Here is a 13202-nt window from a genome sequence, read left to right as displayed (position 1 = left end):
GCTGTCCCCATAGTCATTAGGCTGGCTCTACCCTCATACACACTCATCATCCATAGCTATCTCACAGAGGTCCCTCTCTTGCTCTCTGGTGGGCTTGCTGTCTTAGCCCTGTCTCTCACACTGCATGCTTGATAAATGCTGTCCTCTGCAGGCTCTCTGTCTCCATCTCTCTCGTTTCCTTTCTCCCTGACCCCGCTGACCCTTACAGTATGTTTCATTGATGACTGATGGTCTTGCTCTGTCCCCAGACCCAGTCATCCCTAATAGAAAAGAATGTACTCATATTACATTGATACCTATGGGACTTCACTGTCCAGAGAGCAAGAATAGAGAATAGAAGAGGGTGGGAGGGAGAGTAGGTGGAGTGAGGGCAGAGACTGTGAAGGGTAAGAGTTAAAGTAACATGGTAAATGAGTCGAAACAGAAGCAAAAATTGCAAAGCGAGGGGTGAGAAGGAACAGCACAAGCGAGGAATAACAGAAAGTGACGAGTGGAGGAGTAAAAAAATGGGGTGTTGTGTTGGCATCAGGCTGCTGGCATGACGGTGCCTTCAAGGTCTTTCTTCTCAGCCTCTACGACTCGCAGACGGGCAGTCTTTGTCAGTGCTTCTTTTCAGTGTCTCTTGCTTGCTGTGATCAACTGGTAGTTTATTTCACCCAGTTCATTGATATTTTTTAACCGCCTCCCCATTCTTATGTAGGAGGAACTAAATCATGACCAAAATAAAATCTGAGAAATCAGATAAATGTTTGCAGCTGAATGCAGAAAGGAAGCAGAACGTTGTTTTAATTTCTCCTTATTTCTGTCTGTCCTCACACCTTTACCGTGTCCCTCTGTGTCTCCATTGCTCCAGTGTGAAGATGGTGCTGCTCTGGACGGCCGGAGATGTCTTCAAGACCACCTACTTTGTGATGAATGAAAGCCCAGCTCAGTTCTGGGCTTGTGGTTTAGTTCAGATCCTAATCGACGTGGCTATCTTGCTGCAGGTCATTTTTTACAGCCAAGACATACGGGCCAAGCTAGGTTGAACATGACTGCCTTCAGGGCTCGTGCAAAATGTGTCACGCTTTTTGTATATATAATTAGCTGCAAAGCTGATGCAACTATCAGGGGAGGTATTAAGCATCAAGAACACAGAGAAAACCAAAGTCAGTATAATTTTTTTTTTGTCTTTGTCAGTTTTCAGCCTTGAACAAAAAATCACCTTGAAGTACAATTAAAAATCAGTTTTAGCCTTGATCAAATTACTAATAACACAATGACTTGGACTTTAAACTTTTAGTAATATAAGGAAATATTTTGGTGCATTTTTAGCATTTTATGCTATTTATTTGCTCTGCATTGAACTGCACTTGGCTCCTAATGTGTAGTGGACATGGAAACTTTAAGAGGGAAACATAACTCATGCTGGCAGCTCACTAACAGCAGATCTCTACTGCTGTAATGGCAGCTGTAACAACCAGTCCTGCACCGGTAGCCCTGCACTGGAATCTCTTGCCTGACTGATGAGTTTCCCACTTCACACTCCACACTTCACTGGACTGTTCTCATGATATGTGTGCGTGTTTGTGCGTGCATGCTCACCAGTGTTTCTGTGCAGCTGAAATTGATTTTTGCCATTGGCATCCAGGCTATAGAATGTACACATAGTAATGGTAACTATATAGGACATCAGTCTGTGTGTTATGACTTGCTTCCTCGTTTAATCGAAAAGTAATGCAGGTCTTCCATAAGGTATATGAAAAACAATGTGGTTTTGTTCAGTGCTTTGGACTGTACCTCAGCCACAGAATCTTTTGTAGACACCAAAGAACACGTGATACTTCAGGTCAAATTATGTAACTTAATGTAGCAGTAGTACTGAATATTTGTGGCATTGTCATTCTACCGTGCATGTTATCAACCCATTACTTGTTTTTAGTGTCTCATCACGTGCTGATTTTGTGATGTGTTTTTTGTTTTTTTAAAAAGTACTTTTGTTCTTTAAGACAATAACAGTGAAACATGACATCATAAGCATCATGAACAAGTGATGGTTAAAATTAAGTTATGTTTTACCTTCATCTTTTATTGGATGCTTCTAGTGCTCACACGCCACAGCAAGAAAGACTTTAAGTTAAAATATATGGATTTAAATGGCTCCTTTTCCTCACCTGGTGAAACTGGTTTCCTAGTGTTCTCAGGTTTAAGTTAGCCTCCGGGTTTCGGTTGATGAATGTTTTCTTTGGATCCTCCCCTTGAATTGAACAGAACTGCCAAACCCTCCTCAATATCTCAAAAATAATATTGAACAGTTTTTAACTGGTACTTTGTTAAGTTGTGTAGTCCAATTTAAAATTTGATATTGTTATTGAAGTGTACTATAGCCTCCAGTGCACACAGGAGGGTTCAGAGAGCAGTAGTAGTACTTTTTACCAGACCGCAGAGTCTAAATATGAGAAAAAAATAAAATAAAATGAGATGACATTTTAACTTCACTAACATCAACTGTATATCTGACTGTCCATTATATAACAGACAACATTTAGTCAAAAGAAAACTTGGAATACCCTACCCTTTTTGACTCTCCAAATCATTTTCATGTAGTCCCTTGGATTAGAATAATTATTTTCCTTTTCACTGAATGTTTAATAATTCCTAGATGGGCGACCTAAAGTAGTAAACGACTTTGAAGCATCATCATTCACCCTGAAATGCCCCATTAAACAGAGGGCAGTTTGCATGCCATAGAGAAACATTAAAACCTTATTCATCCATTCCAGCCTTTCAAAACACACAAACAGTTTTATTCAGAATATCTGTTTATAATCAAAACACTAATCTAACAATATAGTCTCAAAACAAATTCTATTTTTTCACTTGTTTGTTGACAGTTTCCTTTGAGAAAAGCACTGCAAGGTAAATAAAATCAGCATCCAATCAGTAGTCAGCACAGGTTTATTTTTCTTTCCCCTAGCCATGATTTAATTAAGCCACTGCACCTGCTTATTTAGACTTTCAGTCACCTTTTTAACTTAGCAGCTGTTTTGTTAATCTGTAACTGTTTTCAGTTTCTCCTCAGTGAACATCGTGTTTAAATTACACACTGCAGTAATTCTGGTATGCAGCGTGCAGACAACCTCTTCCTGCAGCTGCCAGTGTGTCTGAGTGGTCAGGATGTAAAACAAATATATGAAAGATAATTTTAAAAAACTGAATTCTAAACTCCAAAGGCAAAAAAAATCCACATATCAGAACCCCTCAGCTGGTTGACAGAGTCTCCAGGTATCTACTGGTCCTGACCAATAGATAGTATGACTCATAACTCATAATAAGTATGACTCATGTAGATGGATATTGTCACAGTTGGACAGAGCTAGGCTAGCGGTTTCAACTTTTTATGCTAAGCTAAGCTAAGCTAACTGTCTGTGAGCTGGAGCTTTTGCCACCCAGATAGGACAGTGTCATTAATCTTCTCATCTATCTTTCTGCAGGACAATGAATATGCATTACATATATTTCCCTAAGTGGCAAACTATTGCTTTAAGGTTCATAGTTTCATTGAAAGTTTATTATTATCAGCGACTGAAGGCAGTCACAGGCCACTTCCCTCTTTTTTTTTTTTTTTTTTATCATGTTTGTGTCTATATGCGTATGTATGTGTACATATGAAAACAACAAACCTAACTCACTGGGGATGTTTGAATATCCTGGGATTGTGTACTTCACTGATGCATCTCACTATTTACTGCAGCCTGTCGGCTCTGTTCTGTGACCTCCCACTGTATAATTCTCTCCTCGTGGGTACATTCATTCTGCGATTCCGATTATCTTACATTACAATCTTTTAGCGATATTGTAAGCTGCAGGTATCTTATCTCCAGCCTCCTGCACACTGCAGTTATATTGCAATCATATTATTTCATGCATGCTATATGCTCTTATCGGCTGATGTATATCTTTTCATTGTCTCTCTCAGCAGAGGCTCCTTCACCGGATTTAGTTTAATATTTTGGCTCCCTGTAGCCTTCTCTTCTGAAGGACAGTCGGATAGATTAACACACACACACACACACACAGCCTGGTTGTGATAATCCCTCAACCAAGTTCACATTCTGGTGAACATACTTGTTGCCTCACCGCTACAACACTGATAAACAGATGGTTTGTCATTTCTGAGGAGGGTTGGATTGTTATTTCTACCAGATGCAAAATATGTATTTCATGTGTATCATGAAAAGATCAGTTGTGACAACAAACAGAAGCCTTAAAAGGATTTGTGTGAATTTTAGTTACTGTTTTAATGTTTGTTGTATTTACAGGATCTCTGAAACCAAAGGTTGTTGTTACCTTTAAAGTATTTTTAAATGCTCCAAGATAAATTGCTCAGTTAAATATTATGTAACTCTGATGGTTAGGATGTAAAGGTCTGTGACAGTTCACACTAGTGGCGTCACATTTACAAAAAGTACTCCCAAACATTACTGTCCGCAACAATGATTACTCTCTCATGATATGTATGTGAAATGTTTGTCATGGTTTTTTCTCAGATATAAACTATTTATATTTCAGGATGTGGTCTTGCTTTGTTTCTGATTTGAATTGAATAGATGTTTTGGAGCACGTTAAGAAGAAAAAGTTTGACGCTGATATTGAAAAAGAAAAAACAATCAGATCTGAGCCCTGCTGTGACTTACAGCTGGATATAAACAGGATCTCTACCCAAAATCTGATCTGAAACCTCATGCGAACCCTTTGCTTGTGCCAGCTCAACCAAGAACATTAGACCTGAATAATGTAAGGATAAAAATATGCTTTTATACACCTGTATATAAATCCTTTGTTTATAAAGTTCCCATTGCATCATACAGAGCTGTGTGTGTGAGAGAGAGAAAGAGAGAATTGTCCTGGGAAAACCTTGAATTCCCCTGTCTGAAAATACAGAGACCTGGGCACTAAATAAATCTTGAAAAAGATTGAGACAGAGCCTGACTGTGTCTGCTGCTGGACACACGAGGTAGGGGGTGGGGATGATGAGTGGGGTTAATTAAGATGTCTAATGCTTCAAGACTTTAATCCCCTCTGGCTAATGCATCAGCACACACACATGCATTTACCATCTCAGTCAAGACAACTGACAGACAGCAGTGCACAGAAACACTGCAGTATAAATAGTTAAATATTAAAATGCATACAGCAGATGAAGGGAGGCTGTCTATGGTTTATAGATGAGTTGGACAAGGACAAACTGTGCTGCACCTGTTGTTGCCTTCACTATAGTCATATCCTGACTATATCCATAATAGTAAGTTGACTACAGCCTCTCTGTGCACCTGACAGTTATATGTTGTACCGGTACCAGTATCATACTGTTCTGTTCAGCCAACAAAGACCCACGACTCTGCCTGTGAAATATTCAGATGCATCATATTAAAACTTACTCATAAAGGACCCATCTGTCTGCCTGCCATTGTCTGCCTTCCTGTCTGCCCATCCATCAACTGATCATGTGACATGTCTGCCTATACTGTGGCTTGTTTTAATGATAGATGAGGTGGGCTAAAATAGTCCACCTGCGCTTCGTGTCTACGCTGTGCTGCACTGACCTGTCCTGTTCCGTTTAATAGTGATGATATGTCATCATGCTGTGAAAGAATGTGGTCCCATATGAACCCGCCTTAAATTCAAAAAGCTTTGGATGTTTCACTTGAGAGATTTATGCTTTTGTCTTTAGTTTTCTCACTAATTTGAAGTGAGTCAAGCACTACCAAGGTACATCTTACTTTTGGTCGATTACTATGTATATTAATAGGAAATATTGATAATTTACGAATTAATTGCAAATTACCACTAAACTTACAAAACTACCAAATCTGTTAGCTGAAAGCTTACATATAACCCAGGTGTATGAAATGTACTAAAGCAAGTTTACATTGTTTCCTTCTCATCAAATTACATTATCATTGCTATTCACCCTGCAGGTAGCTGTTTAAAAAGGGAAAATAGTATTCAAAATATGTCATGTACTCAATGCCAAAACAAATAATTAAGAGCTTTATGACAGAAGATTGCCCATACTGCTTTTGTCTACAGGGGCCACCAAAATCAACAAAAAAAAATGCAAGTTCCCTGTAGCTGCTTAAATCACAAATAGTTAATGTTACAGAGAAATCAGACCGTAGCTTTCATTTATTCTCTGTCACATTGTAATCTAATGCAACCAAACATCAAACATTTCGCTCCTAACTGCCTCCTCAACAGTAGCTGACACGTTGATGTAATACAGCTTTATCCAAAAAATAAACTTGATTTGCCTCCAAACTGCTATGTACAGCTGTTTTTTTTATTACTCCTTTCCAATAATTAGACTACATACACTTATACACTATGATCAGCACCCAGTTTTGTATGTTTTGAAAAGTCACTCTAACATCAATTCAGTTTAATCCCAATATGGCCAACTTGGAAAATGGACATCCATCTCTTAGCCATGTTTCCACTGACAGCTACAGTTATTAAAAAGCTTTTGTTTTGCCAGCACCTCAGTTATCAAAGTAGACATATGGCCATCCATTTTCCCCCTTTAATGAAGGCAAAATCAACACTAGTTAAAAGGAAAAAATGAGCCTAGAAGTGAGCTAGAAAGAGAGATCAAAGTCATTTTGTTTTTTGGAATCCGAGCCTGGGGCAGGCAGGCGCTCTCATATTAATGAGCCCAGGTAAGCAGCAGAGCTGCTCTAAAAGCTGGAGAACACTAGAGAAATTAATCTCATATTTTGTCATCAAAACTAATAAAAACATTAATGCTCAAAGTGGATGAAGCGGTACATAGAGGAGGAGATGCTCTGATGAGAGAAGGTAGGACAAACAAAGAAAAAAAGATATTTTTGGGAAGTTGACAACCAGATGGTCTTCCAATGCAGTGATGTGTCTTTGCCTCACGGGCATAAGATGGAGCACTAAAATGAAGACAACAAAGTACAAAACTATGCAAGTTCCATTACTGAAGTAAATGCCAGCATAAGAGAGAAAGTGTAAGGGTAAACAATGGAAGCACAAGTCACAACCTAAGTACATGTCACAAGAGGGAAAGACTCAAATAATATGCTTTTGGGAAATGTAGCAGAACCAGATGGCTCTGGGCTTGGAACAGTCTCATGGTCCCACGGTCCGGGACATTCAACCCTCCCAGGCATGTAATGGCAGGCTGGGAACAGTGGGACAGGATCAAACTCTAGATGGATGAGTTTTTTCTGAGGTCGCAGACTACTGAGAAGAGAAAGGTGCTGAAGGCAAGAGAAGAAAAATGTACCCAGAGGGACAAAGTGCAAGGAAGGCTCAGGTATCTTAAAAAATTCAGATGTTTGAGAATTCGGGGGCATAAAAGATATGTTTTCAATTTGTTCACAATGCATTTTAAAAACTCTTCATGGCTTTATCAGATTTGGATGCTGAACCAATGTATAAGAATGTATAAAATATCTAATTTGAGGCCTTTACTTTAGATTTTAAAAGTATTTTACATAAAGTCTTGCATAGGGACTTCATGTCTTCAGGTTGCACTTGCAGCTGTTACGTTCAACACTGCACTAATTGTAGTTTTTATATTAAAAAGCCAGTTCACCCCAACATCAAAAAGGCATTTTTACCTGTTGTACTGTTTGTCCATCTAGATTGTTTTTAGTGTCAGCTGCCGAGTTTTGGAGATATTAACTTTAGAGACGTCTGCCTTCAATATAATGGAACTAGATGGCACTTCCTGGTCCTCAAAGAACCAATAAATAAATAAATATGAAGAACACAACAACAATATCTCTTTCCAGGAATCTTGACCAAGTTAGTCAAGATAATCCACAGACCTTGTTGTGAGGAGTTTCATGTAGGAACTATTTTCTTTACCGCATTACATGGTGTCACTGCATAGAAGGATCCATGTATTTAGGAACAAGAGGCTCGTAATGGGGCTGGATGTGAACATTAGGGCATTCTCCTTGACTGATTTGTAATGTTAACTAGCTTAGTTAGTTAATTTAGCTAGCCTCTCATTTGAACTGATTTTTTCCATGTGCCATCTAGTTCTGTTATATTCAAGAGAAGGAAGTTATCTCTACAATATCTCCAAAACTCTGCAACTCACGCAAAAACAACGTAGAGGGGTAAATAATACAACAGGTAAGAAAAATGTGTATTTATAAAGTGGGCTGCCTCTTTAACAATAGATTAATTTGTTTTGGTTTGGTGAAAAAACTCAAACAAACCCAATGTGTTCTACCTGTCCAGCACCAAACAGCAGTCAGACAAAGTTTATGACAAGCTGGGGTACTTAGCGGAGCAGATAACAGTTTAGCAGCCAAACAGCTGGATTATTTTTATTAGTATTATTATTATTTTGGTGGAGATGGGGGGGGAAGCTAAATGTAAATATTGGACTTTTTTGGATTATTTGTTTAATTTTTCTTTCTTTGAGCTAAAACAAATTGTTAATTAATTGATTCATCTATAGATATAGAAATAGAGGTATTATCAACAAAACATTTGATAATTGATGTGCTCTTTTTAATGGTTATTGGTTGTCTCCCTTCATAATAAACTGATATCCATGGATTTTGGACTGTTCGTCGGACTAAACAAGACATTTGAAAATTTCCTCTTGAGTTTTTGAAAAGTTTTTTTGAAAATGTTTAGAATACTGATATTGTTCAGCATTTTCTGATCAATTACTCAACAACTAAATTAGTTGATCAAAATACTCTGAAATACTACAGCTTAGTTGCCTTGAGTTATTTCCATGTATCCTGAAATCAAACCCCTACCCTTAAAAGAAAAAAAGAGAGATCTGCTCAGAATGACCAATATTAATCAGTGGGTTCGTTTCCATCAGTGAGTTTGCCACCTGGAAAGACACGTAATAAGCAGTAAATAAAGAAAAATAAAACTGTGTGCCATAACATGAAAGCAACCAAGCAAGCAGCTAGATATCCCTCATTTTAGTTGCTTTTAAAGTTCATTTACTAAAGAAAAAAAAGGAACACTTGATGTAGGTATTTATTTTCCACTTTAAGCAAAGCAGAAGTAAACGAGGCTTGAAGCAGGCAGATGGTGTGGGGGCTCAGTGCAGCCTCACACAGCATGAAGAGGAGGGAGCGACCCAGCAGGATGAAGATCAAACTCCTCTGATGGATGGTCTCATCTGGCCTGTGACTCCAACCATGGAGTCAGCAGCGCAGCAGAGATCAGTGCAGAGCATCACAGGTCATACATCTCACCACAGACAAAATGGAAAGGACATGCATACAGCTGAGACAATCTATAAATGAAGCTGTATGCGCTGACCGCGATACGAGTTATTGTGCAGATGGGATGCTGCTGCTGCAGTGTTTCGCAATAGAAATGCTTTGTTTGAGCCTCCTGTAACCACTGTAACTGAAGAGACAGAAACATTTTCCTCCGTGAGGATGCCCTGTCTTCACCAACCGCTCCCCTGTGGAGTCCATGTTTTCCTTTGCTTTCACTGACATTTCTCCATCTGAAGATCAAGATCGCAGATGGCCAGATAGCTCTTTTTACACCATCTTGTTCTGACTCAGGTTTATTTTGGAATCATTAGTTCTGTGAGAGGAACAGGTTCTTCTTTCTAGGAATTTTTGCCGTTTTTTCAGTTTGGAGTTTGTGCGACTTTGAGCCATACACTCTGCACGTACTGATATTGACTTCTTTGTGTATACGTGTGGGTGTTCACATGCTGTCTGTCATGACGGAGAGCACAGCACAGCACAGCAAGTGTCATGTTACGTGGAATGGTGACATTAGCTGCTGTCGCTGCAGTGGAGCCAGACGACATGCCAGCCGGCCAGTAAACAGATAAGGAATGACAAAGACTGAACTCCGGGGAGGGAGGATGACAGAAGAAGTCTGTGCAGGCTGCTGTGGAGACAAGTCAGTTTGAACAGAAAATCACCTCAGCAGGGTTTGCTCTAAGAACGGTGCCGATAACAATGTTTCTCATAGAAAAAGTGTACAACACTGGCTTGAATATACTTTTCTCTGATTTTACTGTTACTTTGGAAATTTCATTCATTCCACCTAACAGAAAAAAAGAGATCAAGACATCACAGAAAACCAATAATAACAATAACAATATTTCCCCAGCCTTGAACATATTGCAGTTGAAATTGTGGACAGCATCGGGAAAAAAAAATGAATGAACAAAAATCAAAGAATTTATTTGCTCTAACCAAGTTTCCCTAAACTTCACTATATGCATACATATTGTCTGCAGTGTGACTTTTACTGTGAAATGTAAACAGTGTTGAAATGATTAGTTCATCAACAGAAAATAATTTCAGCAAACACTATCATTTAAAGTATTTATTAAGTAAAATGCAAAATATTTACTGTTTCCACTTTCTGTTGTATGTCATTGTAAGTTAAATATCTTTGGGTTTTGTACCGTTGGTCAGAATAAATAAGCATTTTGAAGATTTTAAAGATAGCCATTTTTCACTATTGCCTGACATTTTATAGACCAAAGGATTAATAAGTTAATTAATTTAAAAAATTCTAAATGTTAATCGATAATAAAAAAAATACTAATTAATTGTAACAAACAAACATAATCTCCCATTGGATCAATAAAGTATAAAGTATGCTGAAATTACTTGACTCAGAGTTTGCAGGGTCATACACAAAATACTCAGTATGACTGCTTATTACAGGCGTCCTTGCTGTCCTCTTTCCTATATGATACAGCATTTGCACATGTTCATTAAAAGGTATTTACGATGGAATTAGTGGACATAATTGTGTAAAACAGTTAATCCATTCCATTTAGTAGGCTAAAACAGTATATTTGTATGTAGTAGGCTATCAGGAAGTAATGTCATGTTGAACAGCACTTCCAGAAAGCTGAGGAAGTGTGTGTTGATTGTGGGTACACATATTGAGTATGTAACAGTATGTGGTTTTGGATGTAGTGTTTTGCTCCACTCAGATGAAAGTTGAGGAGGAGCAGGAGGAATATATATGTTTAATTGTTAATCATTTGTATGTTTTAGGTTTTTATGTAATGTTATTTAATGTTAATAATATTATTATCCGAATTATATTATATAATTGTTGAAAGGGTTGCATTGTTTAAATAAATTATGTATGTAGAAAAAAACTTTCATTAAATGTTGCTCCGTTCTTTTTGTGCACATCCCCTCTCCTAATCCACTTTAAATGACTCCATAAGTTAGTTTAATAGAGGAGAGTGCAGTGTCAGGGTGAAATATCCACCTTGTCATTGTACCACAGCTGGTCCCCAATTTCAAACAGAGTAGCCAGCATTTTGTGTTGTTTGACCATATGTTCTTTGGTTCAGAGGTGTGTGTGTGTGTGTGTGTGTGTGTAGTTCTCATCCCCCTTTGCCTCACATTTGCCTCAGCAGCACTCTGCTGCTTCCTCTGCTCTGTTCACTCATTGGCATGTAAGGTCATGCATCCAGCACACTCGTATAAAAACATCTACTCACCCACCCACTCACACACACCAGCTGTTTTCACCACACTACGACAAACTGCTGTGGAAAAGCAGCAGACAGGAAAGCTTCAGTGAAAACCTCAGCAGCATATATAGCATAAAGTCCTCTGCCCTTGCACAGTTTTTCACCAGTTAGGGTTAGAGGACTGCCAAAAAGCTTTTGTACAATCCTTTTCACGCTCTCACACATCCAATTCCTCCATTCCCTCAGCAATTAGCTCAGGATTAGATTGAGGTCAATACCCTCAACTCCATTGCATTCCCATTTCAATCAACTGTGATTCTTTTCCCTGCAAAACAAGTTTTTCACCTTCCTCACTCTTTTTTACTCCTCAATTTAGATTCAAATTAAGCCACCTCTAATCTGGCAGTTAAACTGAACACTGGGACTCAATTGTCAGTCCTTGGACTATTAATCTTCTGGTGGAAGCTATTTTCTGCTCATCATAATGTCTTTTTACATGGAAAGAACTTCTGGTACAAAAGGGTTACCTGTACCACTGGGCACTATCACTATCCCCTGGACTATCTAATGAACAGGTGATGTAAGCATGAGTGGCCAGTGATGATGATGATGATGATGATGATGATGACAATGGTAAACACGACGACGAAGAAGATGATTATATGGGTCATAACCCTCATTGCCATCAGCGGCAAACCAATTTCCTCCCACAATTACTTGTGGAGAAGAAAGCAGAACAACCAGCTGCGATATTTCATAGTCCATAGGGTTTATGCACCATTACTGACTACCACTGACGGGTATCGAACCAGGGGTCATTTGCATGTTATGGTACTACATTAGCTTAATGAGCTCAGGCATCGTAGTATAGCATCGCAGTGAATGTGGCTGATGGGGATTTAACCAAAGGTCATCTGTGTGATGTCCATACCAAGACAACGCCAAATTCTGCAGAGCTCCTTTTCATTAATTCTCTGGTCACTGTTAATAAAAGTAGATCCACAACAAGCTCATTAAACCCGTCTTGGATTTTTAAGATTCTCCTTGTACAATGAGAAGATGCTGAATATTACAGCTGACAAATGTTAACCTGTGCAGAATACAGAATATCAAAACCTTGGACCTGTTTCTTAGAAGAAGCTCGGTGACAAAGCCTTTAATCGTGTAAAATCAGTATGGTTTGGTGATTTTCTGCTGCTGACAGACATTGACCTCCATTTTAAAGGGTAACTAAAGTAACAAGTTAGACTTAGACTTAGACTTTCTTTATTTGTCATTTGGATTTTCATCGCAAACGAAATTTCGGTACAATGGCTCAAGCACAGCAGGAATTACAATATTCAATGCAATATTCTTTAAAAGAAAAAAAGTAAAAAATATAATATATACACAATAAAACAAGTGCGCCTAGATTTACATGTGTACATGTTTAAGCTGCACATGGAGTTTAAACCTATCGTTAGTGCTGTTCTTTGTTTTTGTTAGAACATTTCCTTGCCATCTGTTGAGCTAATTTGGTGTTTCATGGTAGTTTGAGAGATTTTAGAGAAAGTTATGATAAAATAAAAATAAAATAGAAAAAGTCACTATATGTGACTATATGTGGTACACACAAAACTACGGTTACTAATGTTAGCACTGAAAGCCCCTGTCAATTTTGTATTTCATAAAATACCTTAAACTGAACTGAACATGTTAGACCTAACCCTAACCTGTAATCTCTGCATTCATTGCAATC

General features: G+C 38.3%; 1 protein-coding gene across 3 annotated transcripts in view; it reads left to right on the top strand.

Moving 5' to 3' along the window:
- Nucleotides 1-13202, top strand: part of si:dkey-246g23.2 (solute carrier family 66 member 2) — a 58302-nt gene that overhangs the window by 41824 nt on the left and 3276 nt on the right. For 2 of the 3 annotated variants that reach the window (XM_046394693.1, XM_046394692.1), the window contains exon 5: nt 854-4550. The exons of the other annotated variant lie outside the window; for it this stretch is intronic. In XM_046394693.1, the coding sequence (XP_046250649.1) occupies nt 854-1028 (175 nt within the window). In that variant the 3' untranslated portion in view covers nt 1029-4550. Of the gene's footprint in view, nt 1-853; nt 4551-13202 lie in introns of those variants that run through there. 3 annotated transcript variants of the gene reach the window in all.

This window comes from Scatophagus argus, chromosome 7 (assembly GCF_020382885.2).
Source record: "Scatophagus argus isolate fScaArg1 chromosome 7, fScaArg1.pri, whole genome shotgun sequence".
In the NCBI taxonomy this organism is placed as follows: Eukaryota; Metazoa; Chordata; class Actinopteri; family Scatophagidae; genus Scatophagus; species Scatophagus argus.
This window is presented reverse-complemented; position numbering and strand designations above follow the sequence as displayed.